This window comes from Macrotis lagotis, chromosome 6 (genome assembly GCF_037893015.1).
Source record: "Macrotis lagotis isolate mMagLag1 chromosome 6, bilby.v1.9.chrom.fasta, whole genome shotgun sequence".
Taxonomy (NCBI): Eukaryota; Metazoa; Chordata; class Mammalia; order Peramelemorphia; family Peramelidae; genus Macrotis; species Macrotis lagotis.
In genome coordinates this window covers 197,613,085-197,629,172 of record NC_133663.1, presented here as the reverse complement: position 1 = coordinate 197,629,172, position 16,088 = coordinate 197,613,085, and the positions used below count along the sequence as shown (strand labels likewise).

Here is a 16,088-nt window from a genome sequence, read left to right as displayed (position 1 = left end):
AAGGCCAATACCCAGTAGGTTTTGTTTTCCCAGGAAAGAAAGATGTTTTATTTGAATGTGAAGTCCTTTTGCCAGCAGTGGTATTGAATGCTCAGAGAGGGATGTAGGGAAGAATGAGATTAAGCAGAAATTTTTTGATTTGTCAACCTACAATGGGATAATTTGCTCTTGTCCAAAGACTGGACTTTAAACCCCAGTCTCATTTATTCCCCTGGGATGAATCTAGTTCATATATACACATGTGGTCATCCACTGAAGAATTGACATTTAGCGTGGGAAAGGAAACACCCAGCATATAAACAGTTTAGATTTATTGCTGTGAAACTTCTCATAGTGACTCAAAATATCTTAAAGCTATAGCCTAAAAAGCACTGATGATGTTCAGATGTTGACCCCTACTGTATCCAGGGGTGGGGTGGGGGCTGTTTGGGGGGGGGGGGGAGGTGTATGTTGTGTACCTGAAAAAGAAGTTGGGTTGAACCACAGATAGAGAGCATTAGAATCAGAAAGACCTGCATTCATATTCTACTGAAGACATTAATTAACTGTGTGCTTCTGAGCAAGTGATTCAACTTGTGCCTCTGGTCCCTCATATGTTGAATGGGGATGATAATAACAGCATCTATCTCCCAGGGATGCTATGAAGATAAAAATGAGGTAATATTTATAGAGTGCATTGCAGAACTTAAAGTACTACATAGATGCCCGTTATTATGATCATTTCTAGGGTACTGCAAAAACATCTTTGCATGTGGAGGATTATATAAAAGTGGTTGGACTAAAGAAACATTTTGTTTTAGAAAGGTGTCTTCCCTTAATAAGTCTTTTATGTATTGATTTTCACTATTATATTTATTTATTTTAAATTTTTTTCCCATTATTATATTTAAAATTCCCATATTTCACTCCTTTATATAGGGGTTGGCACATCTTCATGCCCACCATGTGATTCACCGTGATATCAAGGGTCAGAATGTACTGCTGACAGAAAATGCAGAGGTGAAACTTGGTATGTAATAAGACAAGGCTATATCCTGTGATGCTTATATATGCTTTCAAGTCAGTAATGATTTTTCCTACCAGTCTTGTTTCTAGGGAATATGAATATATCTTGAATTTGTATGTAGCCTGCCTCTTGGGGAGTGAATCAAGCCTTTGTTCACATTTCCTACTTCACAGTGGCTGTAGGGTTGTTGCAGACTGCTTGCCAAGTCATGCAGTAATTGGTGATGGAGCTTCTTACGTCTTCAACTGTCCACCCTTCTTTGAGCTGAAACCAGTGAAGTTTCAGTGATATTTCAACTTTATAGAAGTCTACCAAAACTTTATTTCTATAAAGTGTTCCTGAGCTTTTTGTTTTCTACTAAAGTTCTGAAAATTTGAGGGTACAGTGTTTCACTTGTAAGCTGTGGGCCAAAGTTCATTACTGACCAGTTTTATGTGATTTTCTAAAGCCTAGAGACAGCCTCTTCTTGGCTTATTTGCAATTTAGTTTTGTAATAGAGATAATTAGAGCCAAGTCTGAACTTCAGCCCATAACCCAATTAAAACAACATCTCTTGGAATTATTTTATTTTTGCAATTATTTTATTTGCACAATCATTTTTCCTTCAACAGACTTTCACAAATAATTGATTAATGTTTGTTTGAAACAGTCTTGTCTCCCTCGACTCCCAACACAAAAAGGAAAGAAAATCTTAGTAAACTGTAGGATCCGTATACTATGTATAGAGATATATAGAATATATACTGAATTTTCCACATACTGAATTTCATTCATTTCATCTGCCTCCTTTCTGTACTGGTTTCTTCAAAAACAAAATTTTTCTCAAAATTTTTCTAGGAATGAATTGTTGCTCCTATTAACCTTAAAGTTCTAAGTGTCTAGCTTAGCAAATACTGATTAATTAGTTCTTTAGTAAACTCGATTAGCTTTTCTTGCTGGTTTTCCATTATCCTAGGTGAGAATAACCCTGTCAATGATCACCCTAGAGTAGGACTAGTTATCCAGGTGGTGGCTGGTCCCACCCACAGTCAGATATACTTGTGCTCAGTTTCTACACATGTGAAACTCTACTATAATTAGTGATGATGTTGGTAATTGCTCAGTTAGTCTAGGAAATAGAATTAGTTACATGCCCATAGACCTTCTGTCTAATCTCCCTAACCTCTTCAGATTTACCTTTAACCTCATTCTGAACATAAAAACCATCATGGATACAAGATAGTTGTATAAATAAATTATAAAAGCCACAATTTGAAAAATCAGAATCACCATGATCTTGAGACGATGGGTAATAAATCCTCGTATGTTTTGAGATTCAGGTTGTTTCCACATAAAGTAGACTCGGCCCGGCCCCTCTTTCTATTTTAAATTGCTTGCCTTTGTTCCTTTTTTTTTTTCTCTTCTTATGTATATCAAGTGTTTGAGAGTCTAAATCAAGTTCTTGAGGTCTTTTCTTCTGACCAAGGACTATTCTGGTGTTGTGGTCCTGTCACCAAAGTATTCCCAGAAATTCTCTTAAAATAAAGACCTTTCAGAACAATATTATTGTATGGTTTTTACTGTGTTTTGTATGAGGAATTCACATTTCTGGGAAACACTTTTTTCTGGGAAAAGCTTGAAACGTGGTTTAAAATGTCATTTTACCTTAAGGGAATGTTCATTCTTCTGACATTTATCTGAGATATTTGATTTTATTTACCATCTTCTATTTGTGGTACATATTGTCTCTCCCTTAAGAGTCCTTGAGGTCAGCAACAATTACAATTTCTGTCTTGGTAGGCTTAGTACCTTTGGCAATGTTTGACATAGAGTAGCTATTCAATGAATTTTTGTCAATTGGTTATTAATTACTCTCCCTCTTCCCTTTCCCTTCTCCAGTGGATTTTGGTGTCAGTGCTCAGCTGGACAGGACAGTTGGAAGAAGAAACACTTTCATTGGAACACCCTATTGGATGGCTCCTGAGGTCATTGCCTGTGATGAGAATCCTGATGCAACCTATGATTACAGAGTAAGAGTTCCTTGCTTATTAGTGATCCTGGAAGTCATTGATAGTACAAATGAAGACTCTGTTCATTTACTTGCATGCCTTTTGTGCTCGATTTGTTTTTTTATCTAGAAGGGCATAGTTAATGATGTGGATTAAATTTGGTATTTAATAAAATGAGAAGATGTTTCTTATGGTTTAAATAGTGTCAGTTTTACATCAAGCATGTTATCCTCAAATGATCTTTTGGCTCCAGAGGAGCTTATGAACAAATAGCCCTTCTAATGAAGAGGCCTATTAAAGGCCTAAATAAGATGATACTGCCTGAATTAACTACCAGCCTTTGAGCATATAAGCAAGATAAAAAAAAAATCACCAATTAGGGCCAATAGGCAAAGTTTCAACTATATATAACTTGTGAATGTTATTAAAATATATTACTTTTATAAACGTATGCATGCATGTGTTTATTCATTTATTAAAGTTATAGTGACCTCTACAGACTTGAATGGATAATACACTTTATTTTGGTCACTAAAGTTCTAATCATTATTAGCTTAAGTACTTTATAAAGTATAATGATAGATTCAACCTGTCCTTGTTTAAACCATTTTTATACACAGTGCACAGAATTTAGTTGCCATCTCTATCTTAGAACTTTTTTTATATTTTAGTATGTGTTATGATGGCTACCAAGAGGTAATATATGAATTGACAATTAGATAATTGCTTAATTTGTAAAAGTTAAAGTTTTGGCAAATAAAGTTCAAATAAAAGTATATTAAGTAAAAATAATAGCTAACTTTTATGCTTCAATAGAAGCTTTCAAAGGGGGTAGAGGCGATTTAAATTGGATCTAATGAGTGTGCATGTATATGCACATATTCTCATTGGATCTTGTGAAAATATAGATAAGCTATATTTAGGGGAAAATTTTATATATATATATATATATATGTATATATATATGTATGTATATGTATATATACTCATGTGATCCAGTGAGAGAATGAATAAAAATCATTTTAACTTTTTATATATTGACATTTGTGACAAATGTATTTTGAAAAGTTCTCTAAATATGTTAAATATGCTTACCTGTAATTTTATGTTATTTTCTTAAAGCTTATGATTATAAAAAATTGAGCTCTTGCCTTGCCTACAGTGATGCACTTTAGTGTTGTGGACTCTACTATCACAATTACATAATATAAAATAAAAAAATATTTTATAATGATGTGACTTAGAAGTCATATAACAAATAGTTACATTGTTAAGCCTGTCCTTAATTTCCTTATTCAGAATATCTGAATCTGTAGTTTAATTTTAATATTTATCACAGCTAACATTCATTTAGAACATTTTCAATTATTTATGTGCCAGTAAAGCACTAAACTTTAATTCAGCTATGAATTAGCCCCATCTCATGGACTAAACTAAGCTTAATCCATAATCAATTCTTAATTCATAACCATTACTTAGATGCATCATTTTCATATAAATTTTTATTTTTTAGGTCTAATGAGATAACTGAAATGATTACTTTTAGTGTACAAAAGTGAAAATAGTACTCTCATTTGTTCATTGCTTTAATTTACAAAGTAAATGCATAATAATCCTGCAAGTTAGTTGTGAAGTATAATTATTCTTATTTTGTAAATTAAGAAATTGAGGCTGAGAGAGGTTAAGGAATTTACCCAAGGTTACACAGGGAATAAGAATACAAAACTTAGTTTATATAAACTTGTTTATCTCTTCTGTTTTGCCTAGCAAACCCTCTTTCAGTAGATATGTGAATAGCTGCTTTCTTTCCATCCTAGACTGAATTAATAATAAATGAATTGGGCCCCATTTTCCTAAGGTATCTGCTAACACACTGTCCATCCTCTTTTGCAGAGTGACCTTTGGTCCTGTGGCATTACAGCTATTGAGATGGCAGAAGGTGCTCCCCGTAAGTGGTTTTCTTTAGTTTTTTCAAAGACACTAATTTAAGACTGAAATGTATAGTATAGAAGTGACTGGCTGTAATCTAAACCTAGGCATGAAGTTTTTAAAAAAGAAACAGCTGTGTTGACAGAGATATCACTGACAAAGCATTTCAGTGAGAGGATGGTAATTGCTGTGATGTTTTCGATGTAATAAGAATATTTGACATCTACTGTTTCTAGTACTGACCTTTTCACTGAAGGGAAAAGATCTTAGGATCTCTGTTGTCTTTAAGTGTTGTTGATATATGGTGACTGAGTTCATGTTACTTTTAGATATTGACATTGATTTTTCTAAGTTTAAAATTAGCTTTTGTTGAAATTTTGAAATATACTTTAATAATGACTTTTGTAGAGTATGTGTTGACTTGGTAATGTGAGAAAACATTTTGTCTGCTGAAAAAAAAGATACCTTCTTCCTCTGCAGTCTTTGTGTAATTTTCTTCTCTTCTTTAAATTTACTTACTACTTCTCCTGGGTTAAGTTAACTCAGGGTAAGAGAAAGTTGACAGTTGACTCAGGAAAAAGGTTAGTTCACTCAGGAAAGGTTAAAGGAGAAAGCAATAACCTCTTGCCTTAATTTTTCTATCAACCAACCAATCAACAAACTTTTATTAAGTATGTTTTGTGTGACAGGTGCTGGGGATACAAGAGACCAAGGCCATTAAGTGCTGGAGGGCTAAAATAGATTTGCCAGTAATTAAATCCAAGTTATTGGGGAAACTAGGTGGCAGAGTGGATAGAGCGCCAGGGCTGGAGTTAGGAAGATTTGAGTTCAAATATGGTTTTAGATACTTAGTTTCCATGTGACCTTGGGCAAGCCACTTCATCCTGTTTGCTTCATTTTCCTCAACTGTAAAATGAAATGGTAAACCTCTACAATATCTTTCCCAAGCAAACCCTTACTGGGATCATAGAGACACACCTGATAAAAAGACTTAGCAACGGATGCAAGATAATGCAAAATAAATACAAAGTGATTTTAGTATATAGTAAAACAACTGAAGTGGGGGATAAAGGAAGACCCCTTAAATTGTTGATGAGATGAGGCATATGGGATTAATTATTAACTACTTAATAATTCCGCTCAGTATAGACCCCTGAAGAAAAAGACAAGAGAGATGCTTGAGAGTCCTTTGCTTAAAGATGATAATTAAATATTATGTAGGAATTGATTAGGTCCCCAAGAGAAAGCACATATAAAAAGGGGTATACTTTCACAAAAGGTAGGGGACATACTATCGATAAACAAATAAGCATTTATTCCGTGCTTATTAACAATGCCAGTCATAGAGTTAGGTGCCAATCATATACACAAAAATGAAGCTCTCTGTACTCAAGTATGTATAAATTCTATCTTAGAAATAACATGAATATGAGCAAAGTACATTCAAAATAAATGCAACACAATTTAGGAAGGGATGGTGTTAGGAGCTCATCAGGAAGGGGATCATACAAGTCTCTTGTAGCAGATGGTGCTTGAGGTTCATAATGACCTTGCAAAGGTGACTGGGAGATTTGGTAAAATGAAAATGGTGGCAGAGCAGTTGTAAACATGCTGGTCAATTAAAAGCCAGAAATTACTGTAGGGGGAAAAACATCTGTCTTAAGGTACTTTTGACACAATGGAAACCTTTGGAAAGGTAATCTTGACTTATCAGTGTTCCAATTTTCTGGTCTGTAAAATGGATTTAAATGTCTTTTATATCTCTTCTTTATCTTTCTGATCTGTATAAATATAGAAAAAATTGATATTATGTACATGCTTCAAACATTGAAGGCAAAGGCTCAGTAAATATATCTGTCAGTAATAATAATAATAATAATAGTAATATTGAGATTTCCTACTTCTTAGTTTGGGTGAAGTGAAGGACTGAAGGGTAACCTGGCAGACTCATATTCTCAGCTTGCAATTATAAATGAAATGCTTCAGCATCTTTGGAAGTGTATATTGGGATATGGTTCATTTAAGACATCTGACTTTTTCTAATTTTTGAATGCATACACATAAGTTTGAACAGTCCTTTTCATCCAAAATCTTAGAAATCGAGTGGTTTATGTTAACAGTTGCTTCATCCAGGTAATTAACCTTCTTTTTTAGAAATTTTACATTTTGAGATTTCTAAAATCCTACCATCTTTAAGACCTGGTGTAGTCATTATCATTAGCTACTTTGCTAAGAACTTCATATATATCACTTTTCTAGGTATAATTTATAAAATAATTTTCCCTATCTGATTTTGAGAGCAATTTTTTTTTTTACTCTTTTGCTTGTTTTAGTGACTTGTTACTTTTTTTAAAAGGGGAATTTAGGGGTTAGTTTGTTTTGTATTAGTAAGATTTCAAGCAGATTTGTTCTAAAATATCAAACAGATCAGAATGTGGTGAATAGGACAACTGCATTTTTTTTAATGAATCATAGTAATGATGTAAAATGAAATTTTGTTTATAAATAAATTAAATTATTTTGAAAATGATGAGAAGTGTAATGTTTTCATGGATATTCTCTCTCTCTCCTCCAACTAGCTCTCTGTGACATGCATCCAATGAGAGCACTTTTCCTGATTCCCCGGAATCCTCCTCCCCGTCTAAAGTCAAAGAAATGGTAAGTTGTAGATATTGGTGTTTTATTTTGTTTATTTTTGTCATTTTCCCTTAAAAATAGCTTCTGGCTTCTCATTTCATTTAAACATAATAATAAACCCATAAAAACAGGATCTTAGCTTTACTTGATCTGTTTTTGAGACTGTGACCCAAAACATTAAATTAAAGGTGAATTGATTTTTTGTTTTGTTTTGGAAGTTATTGCTTCCTGAAAAATTAGGTCTTTGAAGTATGACATAGCAAAAAAACCAAGAAATGATGTTCCATTCACAATGGAACATTGCGTTATGATGACAAAGTACACAACAGCTACAAACTTAAATTTAATGTACTATGGCTAAGTGCCATAAATGAATTTTAAAACTTCATTACATTAAATGATGGTTTCACAAACTTTTAGTCCCTCAGTGGAAAGGAACCTTTTAGATTAATGAAGGCTTTTACTATAATTGTTATAAAAGACTGAATTTAAGCATTTTCTTCTTGCCAGATGAAAATCCATCAGCAGTACTGTGTTTCTCCTCCCATGATCAGTTGCATCATTTGCATACTGGTTTTTGACCCAAACATATCAGAGGAGTGGGATGACCTTTAATAATGAAAGCTTTCAGGGGTGGCTAGGTGGTGCAGTGGATAGAGCATGGGCCCTGGAGTCAGGAGTACCTGAGTTCAAATCTGGCTTCAGACACAATAATTACCCAGCTGTGTGACCTTGGGCAAGCCACTTAAGCCCATTGCCTCGCAAAAAATAAACAAACAAATTAATAATAATAATAATAATAATAATAATAATAATAATAATAATAATAATAATAATGAAAGCCTTCAGAATTCCAAAGCACAGCCAAGAGTTACTTTAGCTTTGGTGAAGGAAAGCAATTATTGTTGTGCTATGACCCAACCTTCATAAGAGAAATTTGCCCTATCATTTCCCTTCGACTTCACTCTCTTTCATGATTGTCCTTCCATACTTCTTGTCCATTTCTTTTGCCCTCAGATTCTTCATGTGTTTGAATTTCTTAGATTTATCTACCTCATATGTGGCTTTTATGCTCTTCTAAAACTACATTCACCCGAGTTTCTGATTACCCTGTTTTGTTACCTTTACTTTAGGTTCTTGAGGATATTACACTGGCATTTAAAAAAAAAACCCAATAACAAACCCTGAAATTTAATCCAATTCTGTTCTTTTCTGTTCGTTTCTCTGAAAATTAAAAGAATTCTATTCTTTCCTCCATGATTTTTCCATCAGAATTTTGCTTTCTAGTATTATAACTTGATGTTAACAGTGGATAGATGAATCAGAGAAGCTAGTAGGTGCTGAAAGCAGTAGGCTTCCAAGACAGAATGATGGTACAGTGGATAGTTACTTAATGACTTTCAGTCTCAGCTTCTTTATAAAATGGGGGTGGTAATAATAATAATAATAATAATAATAATAATAATAATAATAATAATAATCTCATATTATTGTAAGGTTCAAAATGAGATGAAGCCAATGTAAAGCACTTTTTACACCTTAAAGTACTCTATATTATATTCCTGACAAGATTTCATATCTTGAGTACATTTGATATTTATTCTCACAATACATTTAGCATGTGGCACTTAGTCTCACAATAACTTTAGATCTCGTATGGTTTCTTCATGGACTTCTTTGTACTCTTCCTCTTGTATATTTTTTCAGGCATCTTCAGCTTCCAAGCTTATAAAAGTAGTCCTTATGTGCCTATCTCTGTCTTCTTTCTCCTCTCTCTCCCTAACACTCTTTTTGTGTCTTTTCTCCCCCCTCTAAATTTTTGGACAAAACTTTCTATACTTATTTTTTAATGGGCACTGAAAATGGTTCTTTCTCCTTATTTTTCTTATTGGCAACAGTTTAGCTAGCTATCTCTTCTTTAGCTAAAATAACTTGAAATGTACTAAACAACTTACTTTTTCCCCCCTGCTAAAACACTTGTTTTTCTAAGAGCACATAATCTCAGAAGTTTCTATTCTTTTATGATTTCTATGATTTGTATATCCCTTACAATTTTAGGACTGTTGGTCAGCTAGCTCTCTTATGGAATGTCCTGAAATTCCACTCTGGGACTTGATTTGTGTCTCTCTTCTCTAATGTATAGCATAGACTTACTACTCTTGGTTTGGTAGCTTTTCTCCATGTGTTGCCATGATTGAAAAAATTCCCCATCTGACAGCCAACTCTCTGGTAAGAAACATTTCCAACCATATAATCTCCTGCTGGAACTATACCAAGAAGCTTTTTTTTTGGCTTGGTAGGACCTTCTGGAGCTTTTACCAACTAAGTCTTCCAGAATCCAAGGTGACTTTCTAGCTAGTATGAAGCATCAGAACAGGAATTCAGTGGGGGGCTTTTTTTTAACTCCCTTTAATTCTTTTAATTGATATTTTAATTTTGGGGAAGTATCTAATTCAATCACAGTGTTACATAGTGGTTTTTAATAGAATACAATTGACTCATAAAAGTGTTTTGAATTATTTGTCTTCCAGGGAAGTTTAGTTATTTATTGTTTATTTAGTTATTTTATTGATTGTTTACCAGATCCTTTTATAACATGTGTAAGTTTTTATGACACAGTGGACAAAGAGCTGGTCTCAAAATCAGGAAGACCTGGGTACAAGACCCACCTTTGATACCACCTGACCTTAGATAAGTTAACTTAATTAAAAGTTGCAGAGAAGGTGATAAAGTCCCTGGGAGATCTCAGTACTAATGAAATTGCCCATCTACACACACACACACATTTAATCTGGGGTAAGGGTGGGAATTTATTGAAATAAGTTTAAAATTTCAAATATTTGTCATGTTTTTTAAAGAAATACAAGTTGGAGCAGCTAGGTGGTGCAGTGAATAGAACACCAGCCCTGAAGTCAGGAGAACCTGAGTTCAAATCCAGCCTCGGACACTTAATAATTACCTAGTTGGGTTGCCTTGGGCAAACCACTTAACCCCCATTGCCTTGCAAAAAAGAAAAACCTGGAAAAAAAAGAAGAAAAAAGAAATGCAAGCCATCCCATAATTAAATGGCATGTTGGAAAATAGATAGCTATAGTTAATAAAACTTTCACTTTAAAAGATAATTAAACTAATATAATTTCAGCTTTGAAAGGGACATTATTGGAGGCACCAATAGTCATGAAACAGCACAGAGGATCTTTCATAACATTTTGTGTCCTTGGACCCATCATTTAACTCCTCCTGACCCTCTGCTTTCATGTCTTTAAATTAGGAGGTATAGACTAGATGACCTTTCAGGTTCCTTTCATTTCTAAATCTTAATGCTCCTTTTGAATGAGAGGTCACCTTTCCCAGCTCTCATTTTTTGTACATAAAGAAACTACTCTAGGAAGGTCAAATATTTGTCAAACTCATAGAGCCTGGAAATAACCATAATAAAACTTGAAACTCCTACTTCTGGTCCCATGTTTATAATGAAATGCTGAGGTCCCTGTGTTGTTGTCTCTTGTTTGTATATGAAAGGCTCTCTTGCTAGTGTGAAAATGTGTGGGCTCATTTATCAGTTCTGTTCTCTTAGAAATGCTCGTTTACTTAAATCATAATCTAAAGATCAAACCTTTACCTATAATGTCAGTACATTGTGAAATTAACATTATTGCCATAAACTTAATCTCTTCCTAGTTAAATGGGATGACTAGAATATGAAATAAGATTTCCCTAAAACTTCTCAGAAATCTTCAGAGAAAAGAGAAATGATGACTATTTAATAAAAACAAAGTCATAACAGAATTATGTCAGAAAAGTACTATATTAGTTTAATCTTTACTTATGTTTTGTATTGTGCTTTAAACTTTACAAAACATTCAACTCACAACAAGCCTAGGTGTGATAGGTACACAAATATTGTTATCTCTATCTTACTTATGTGGAGATGAAAAATAAGATGGATTATTGACCAGTGATCATACAACTAGTGAAAGAATCTATTTTAAAGTGAAGGAATAAGATTGTAAAGTCTTTTCCCTAATGTCCTAATGTATTACCTCATTTTAGTATAGAGATGACCCTCCTGATTTTTAGCTTTGCTAACAAAGGACAAGCTCTGACAAGTCTTAGTAAGTCTTAGGAAAAACTTCATCTGTAGGTCCAGTAGCGAGATTGTATGACTACTTGCCTAAAAATTGTTCTTGCTTAATTCAGAGTTGCTCACCCTCAGAAGATTGGCCTTGGGTGTTTTGTTTTGTTTTGTTTTGTTTTTTTCGGGGGTGGGGGAGGGTGGTGAAGACTCTTGATAACTCCTAAAGATCTTAAATTCTGCAATTGCAATGGGAGTAGAAATCAAGGATCTTTTGCAGTCTTAAAGTGGAGAAAATATAAATCTGATACAGTCTGTATTTCTTAGCTGAATAAATCTAGTTAAGAACAACTTTTAAAAAAAATAATACAGTCACAACTGTTGTTTTTATCTCTGTGCTTTGAAATTACAGAAAACTGAGAACCTTATCGATTTGGAGGGACTGATTGGATTAAATTGTCTCTCCTTTGATGTCATTCCTTTCTGATCTTTTTTTTTTCTCCCATGCTTTCTTGCCTATTCCAGTCCTAGTTCCTTCTCTTTACCAACTGATCTATATACATTAAGACTTTAATGTAACTTTTCCCCTTTTCCCTTTTATAAATACCAAAGGTTTCTTTCATTGTATATATCAGTGAGCTGGGTCCCTATATATTACCCTTTTACCAAACTTTAAGCAGTCCTTTTTAAACCTTACAAAATGACTTTTACAGTATTTTTAATTTGTCTTGTGTCTTCAGGTTCACTCATTCTCCTGGTTTGTTGATTTATTACTATGTGTGATTGTTTTGTGGAGGTGCTTTCTGCACTGGAGACAATGTTTCTTTATTATACAGATTTCTTAATTTTCCCCCCTTTCTTCTACAGGTCAAAAAAGTTTTTTAGCTTTATAGAGGGGTGCCTAGTGAAGAACTACATGCAACGTCCCTCCACAGAACAGCTTTTGAAACATCCTTTTATAAGGGATCAGCCAAATGAAAGGCAAGTTAGAATCCAGCTTAAGGACCATATAGATCGGACGAGAAAGAAGAGAGGGGAGAAAGGTATCAAATTTATTTTATTTTAATCTTTCTTTTTCAGTTATTTCCAGCTTTCTGTCACTTTGAATAGACTCCAATTGCCTATCCTTCTCTCCCTCTACCTCCCTCAGTGAGTAGTGCCAAATGGCCTTTGGTCAAGTATTCACATCCTTAGCCATGTTGGCACTAGACCTTAATTTCAGGCACAAATGCAAGAATAAACTTTGTAACCAAACTGGAGCCAAGGTAAGGCTGCCATTGTGCCTCCAAGCTGTTCCTAGTTCCTTCCAGTTTCTAGATACTCAAATTAAGGTATGATAGCTGGGGAAGTGAGCAGAGTAGTGAAGGTATTATCTTAGTTCTTTCTTGGGACTTGAAGATATCTTTGTTTCTGGTTTTAATCTGTTCTGTTACTACCAGGAAAAAATATTCTTTAATTTACTAAGTATTTATTGAGTAACTACCGTGTTCATTAATGTCTTTCTAAAGTATTTCAGAGCTTTGATTGTTCTGTAATCTCAGCCTTGTTGACAAGCCAATAATACAGATCATGGTCTATTCATGCCTTCTAATTATTTATAATCCCTGTCCATATCTGCCTATACATCAAAAGGAGAGGGGAACATTCCTTTAGAATCTTTGACATAGTATGATTACTCTCACTCTTACCTAGGTTTTTGTTTGTAAATATATTATAGACTTGTTCTTTCTTTTTGCTGCTTCAGCATGTGGATGTTTTGAGGATTATAACAGTTGCAGCCCTTCATGTCCATCATACATTTTTCCATTATTTTTTGAATAAAGGGCTTTACTTCTTTAAAGACTGTGGTCTTCCCTACCTCATAATTCCAATACATTTCCAGAAAGAATTTTGTAACTAAATAGATGGACTGTTGTTTCCCACAGAAACTTGGAGGTTATTCAAAGCTCTATTTAGTTTCCTCAGTTCAGTCTTCCCTCATCTTCCTATTCATATCCAGCACTGATTCCCTGTTCTTTGGAATATATGTCCAAATCTAGAAGTTTTGATGGACCAGTTCTATAGAATGCCCATCTAACTTCTTGTCATAGTTTGGACAGTAGGTATTCTTTCCTTCTATGGAACCTACAGTGGTTCCCTGTTGCCTATTGTCAAATCCAAATACTGATGTCTTTTTTACTTGCTACATACTCATTTCACATATGCTTTTGAGGTGTTATCTTCCTCTCCCTGGAATAACTTCTCTCTTCTTCTTTCCTATCAAGACCCAGTAAGATTCACCTTATCCTAAAAACCTATCCCTAAGGACTTCAGGCAGATCTTCTTTTGGCTGACCTTCTAAAGCAATTTAATAAGACCTTGAATAACTAAAAACCTATTAATTAGAATCTTTTTCTGTCCTTTGAAGGGAATCAAATGATAATAGCAAAATCTTATAGAAGGCATTTTATACAATTTGAAATCCAAGGAATGTCCTGGTACCTTTTAACTCTTTTCTTTAATCTGTTGACTCATAGTCCATTTATCAGTAGTGCTCAAATTAGCAACTTTGCTACACTACACTATTTCACTCATCAAAATACAGTAAGGTAAATTAAGTTAAAGAAGGTAGATTTTTAATTTACTGAATAATTATACCCAATGGATGATGTCATTCTTAGGTACAAGGGAGAGAGGCTGCTGATTTTAAGTCATTTCAATGAAGCCCAAAATGGCATGCTCATCAGTTTTACAGATTACATAAAGATAAAACCCTAGAGACTCTATAAAGATAAACAAATTGGTTTCCAGAGTGATCTTAATGACTGGGAAAAATGGATTCTGTCTCTTATGATGACACATAAGAATAGGAAAAAATAAAAATTGAAAACTCTTAAACTGAGACTTAAGTTAACTGAGAAAGTATGGAGTGAAGAATATGGAACTGGACAGCAGAGGTGAAAAGGACCTCACTGATTTTTTTAGTGAGCTATAATTGTTAACATCAGAAAACTAAGATCATCCCAGATTACATCATTAGAAGCACAGTATCCAGGACATTAGTCTGCTCTGTTTAGCCCACAACTGGAATATTCATTTCTGAAGACCACTTTTTAAGCAAGATCTTGACATGCTTGAGCATATGAAGAAGGTCGAAAGGAGAGGACTCTAAATGTCATACATGGATTAATTTGAATGAGCCCAGGATTGTTAACCTGGAGAAAAACATTTAGAGATGGCATGATAACTTTTTAAATATATTTGAAGGGCTGTTGTCTGTGAGATTAGGCTTATTCTTTTTATTTCTAGGGAGCTAGTACCAATAGATACAAATTAAAGAGGAATGGATTTTGCTTCAATATTAGGAAAAAAATTTTTCTTCAGAACATTAGTTTCATGTTTCAAGCTTTTGTATATGTTTGGGTTTGTTTGGGTTTTTTTGCCTTAGGATATTGTTGGTGCCTCAGAAATCAGCACATTTGAAAGTGAATTGCTTTTCTCAAAAAGCCTTAAACTTAAAGTAAAAACTGCAGTTTTCTTTGAATGACTTAATTTCTGTAAATGGCACCACCATTTTCCCACATAGAATGATATGTGATTCATTCAGTGTAGGTTCTTCCACTAATAAAGCTCCCATATTTATACATTTTTCTTCTCTTCTTTTATGACTCCTTCCAAATCTTACCACAGATATTTCATAAAGGTGCTTACCTATTGTTTTGGAAGATTTCCTCTTCTTTTTTTATACCTTGAGGAGAACATTGCATCACTAGGTTGTCCCACTAGTTCTCTCTTATTTTCACAGCTGACTGGCTCTGCGTTTTTCCAGATATATACTCTGTTACTCATATCTTTTTATTTCAGTTTTTCCATTGTTGTGTTTTGTGGGTAATTTAGTTGTTCTGCAATCATTGTATTCCATGTTTCAAACATGTTTAAAAGTTGGAGGTTTTATGTTGCAATCTGTAAGACAATGTAGTTTTCAAAATATAGAGTAACCTAAGGTTCCTGTTCATGTTCAAGTCATTCAGCAAGAGAATTTCTCTTAAGATAATATAAATTATTGAGTTGGCAACACGATTTTGGATAGAATGTTGGGGTCAGGAAGAGGAATTCAAATCTGACCCTGGATACGTAATAGTTGTGTGATCCTGGACAAGTCACTTAACTTCTCTCTTGGCCTCATTTTCCTCATCTGTAAAATGACAATAATAACAATAACAATAATAATAATAATAATAATAATAATACTTGCCTCATGACATGTTGGAAGGCTCAAATGAGATAATATATGTAAAATGCTGTGCAAAACTTAAGGGTGCCATATTAAATGCCCGTTATTAATTAGAATATATTATCTTTGAAACCGGTTTAGTATTTACTACATAGCTTTTTTCAAAAGACGTAAACAAGTGGAAATTTGTGGTTTTGTATCAAATACTCTGTTGTACTATGTACATGGAAATGCTCTTTT

General features: G+C 33.8%; 1 protein-coding gene across 19 annotated transcripts in view; it reads left to right on the top strand.

The window, feature by feature from the left end:
• Positions 1 to 16,088, top strand: part of MAP4K4 (mitogen-activated protein kinase kinase kinase kinase 4) — a 277,338-nt gene that overhangs the window by 196,271 nt on the left and 64,979 nt on the right. For all 19 annotated transcript variants that reach the window (XM_074192243.1, XM_074192237.1, XM_074192232.1 and 16 more), the window contains exons 6-10: positions 919 to 1,009; positions 2,885 to 3,015; positions 4,888 to 4,942; positions 7,503 to 7,581; positions 12,503 to 12,678. In XM_074192243.1, the coding sequence (XP_074048344.1) occupies positions 919 to 1,009; positions 2,885 to 3,015; positions 4,888 to 4,942; positions 7,503 to 7,581; positions 12,503 to 12,678 (532 nt within the window). The remainder of the gene's footprint in view (positions 1 to 918; positions 1,010 to 2,884; positions 3,016 to 4,887; positions 4,943 to 7,502; positions 7,582 to 12,502; positions 12,679 to 16,088) is intronic.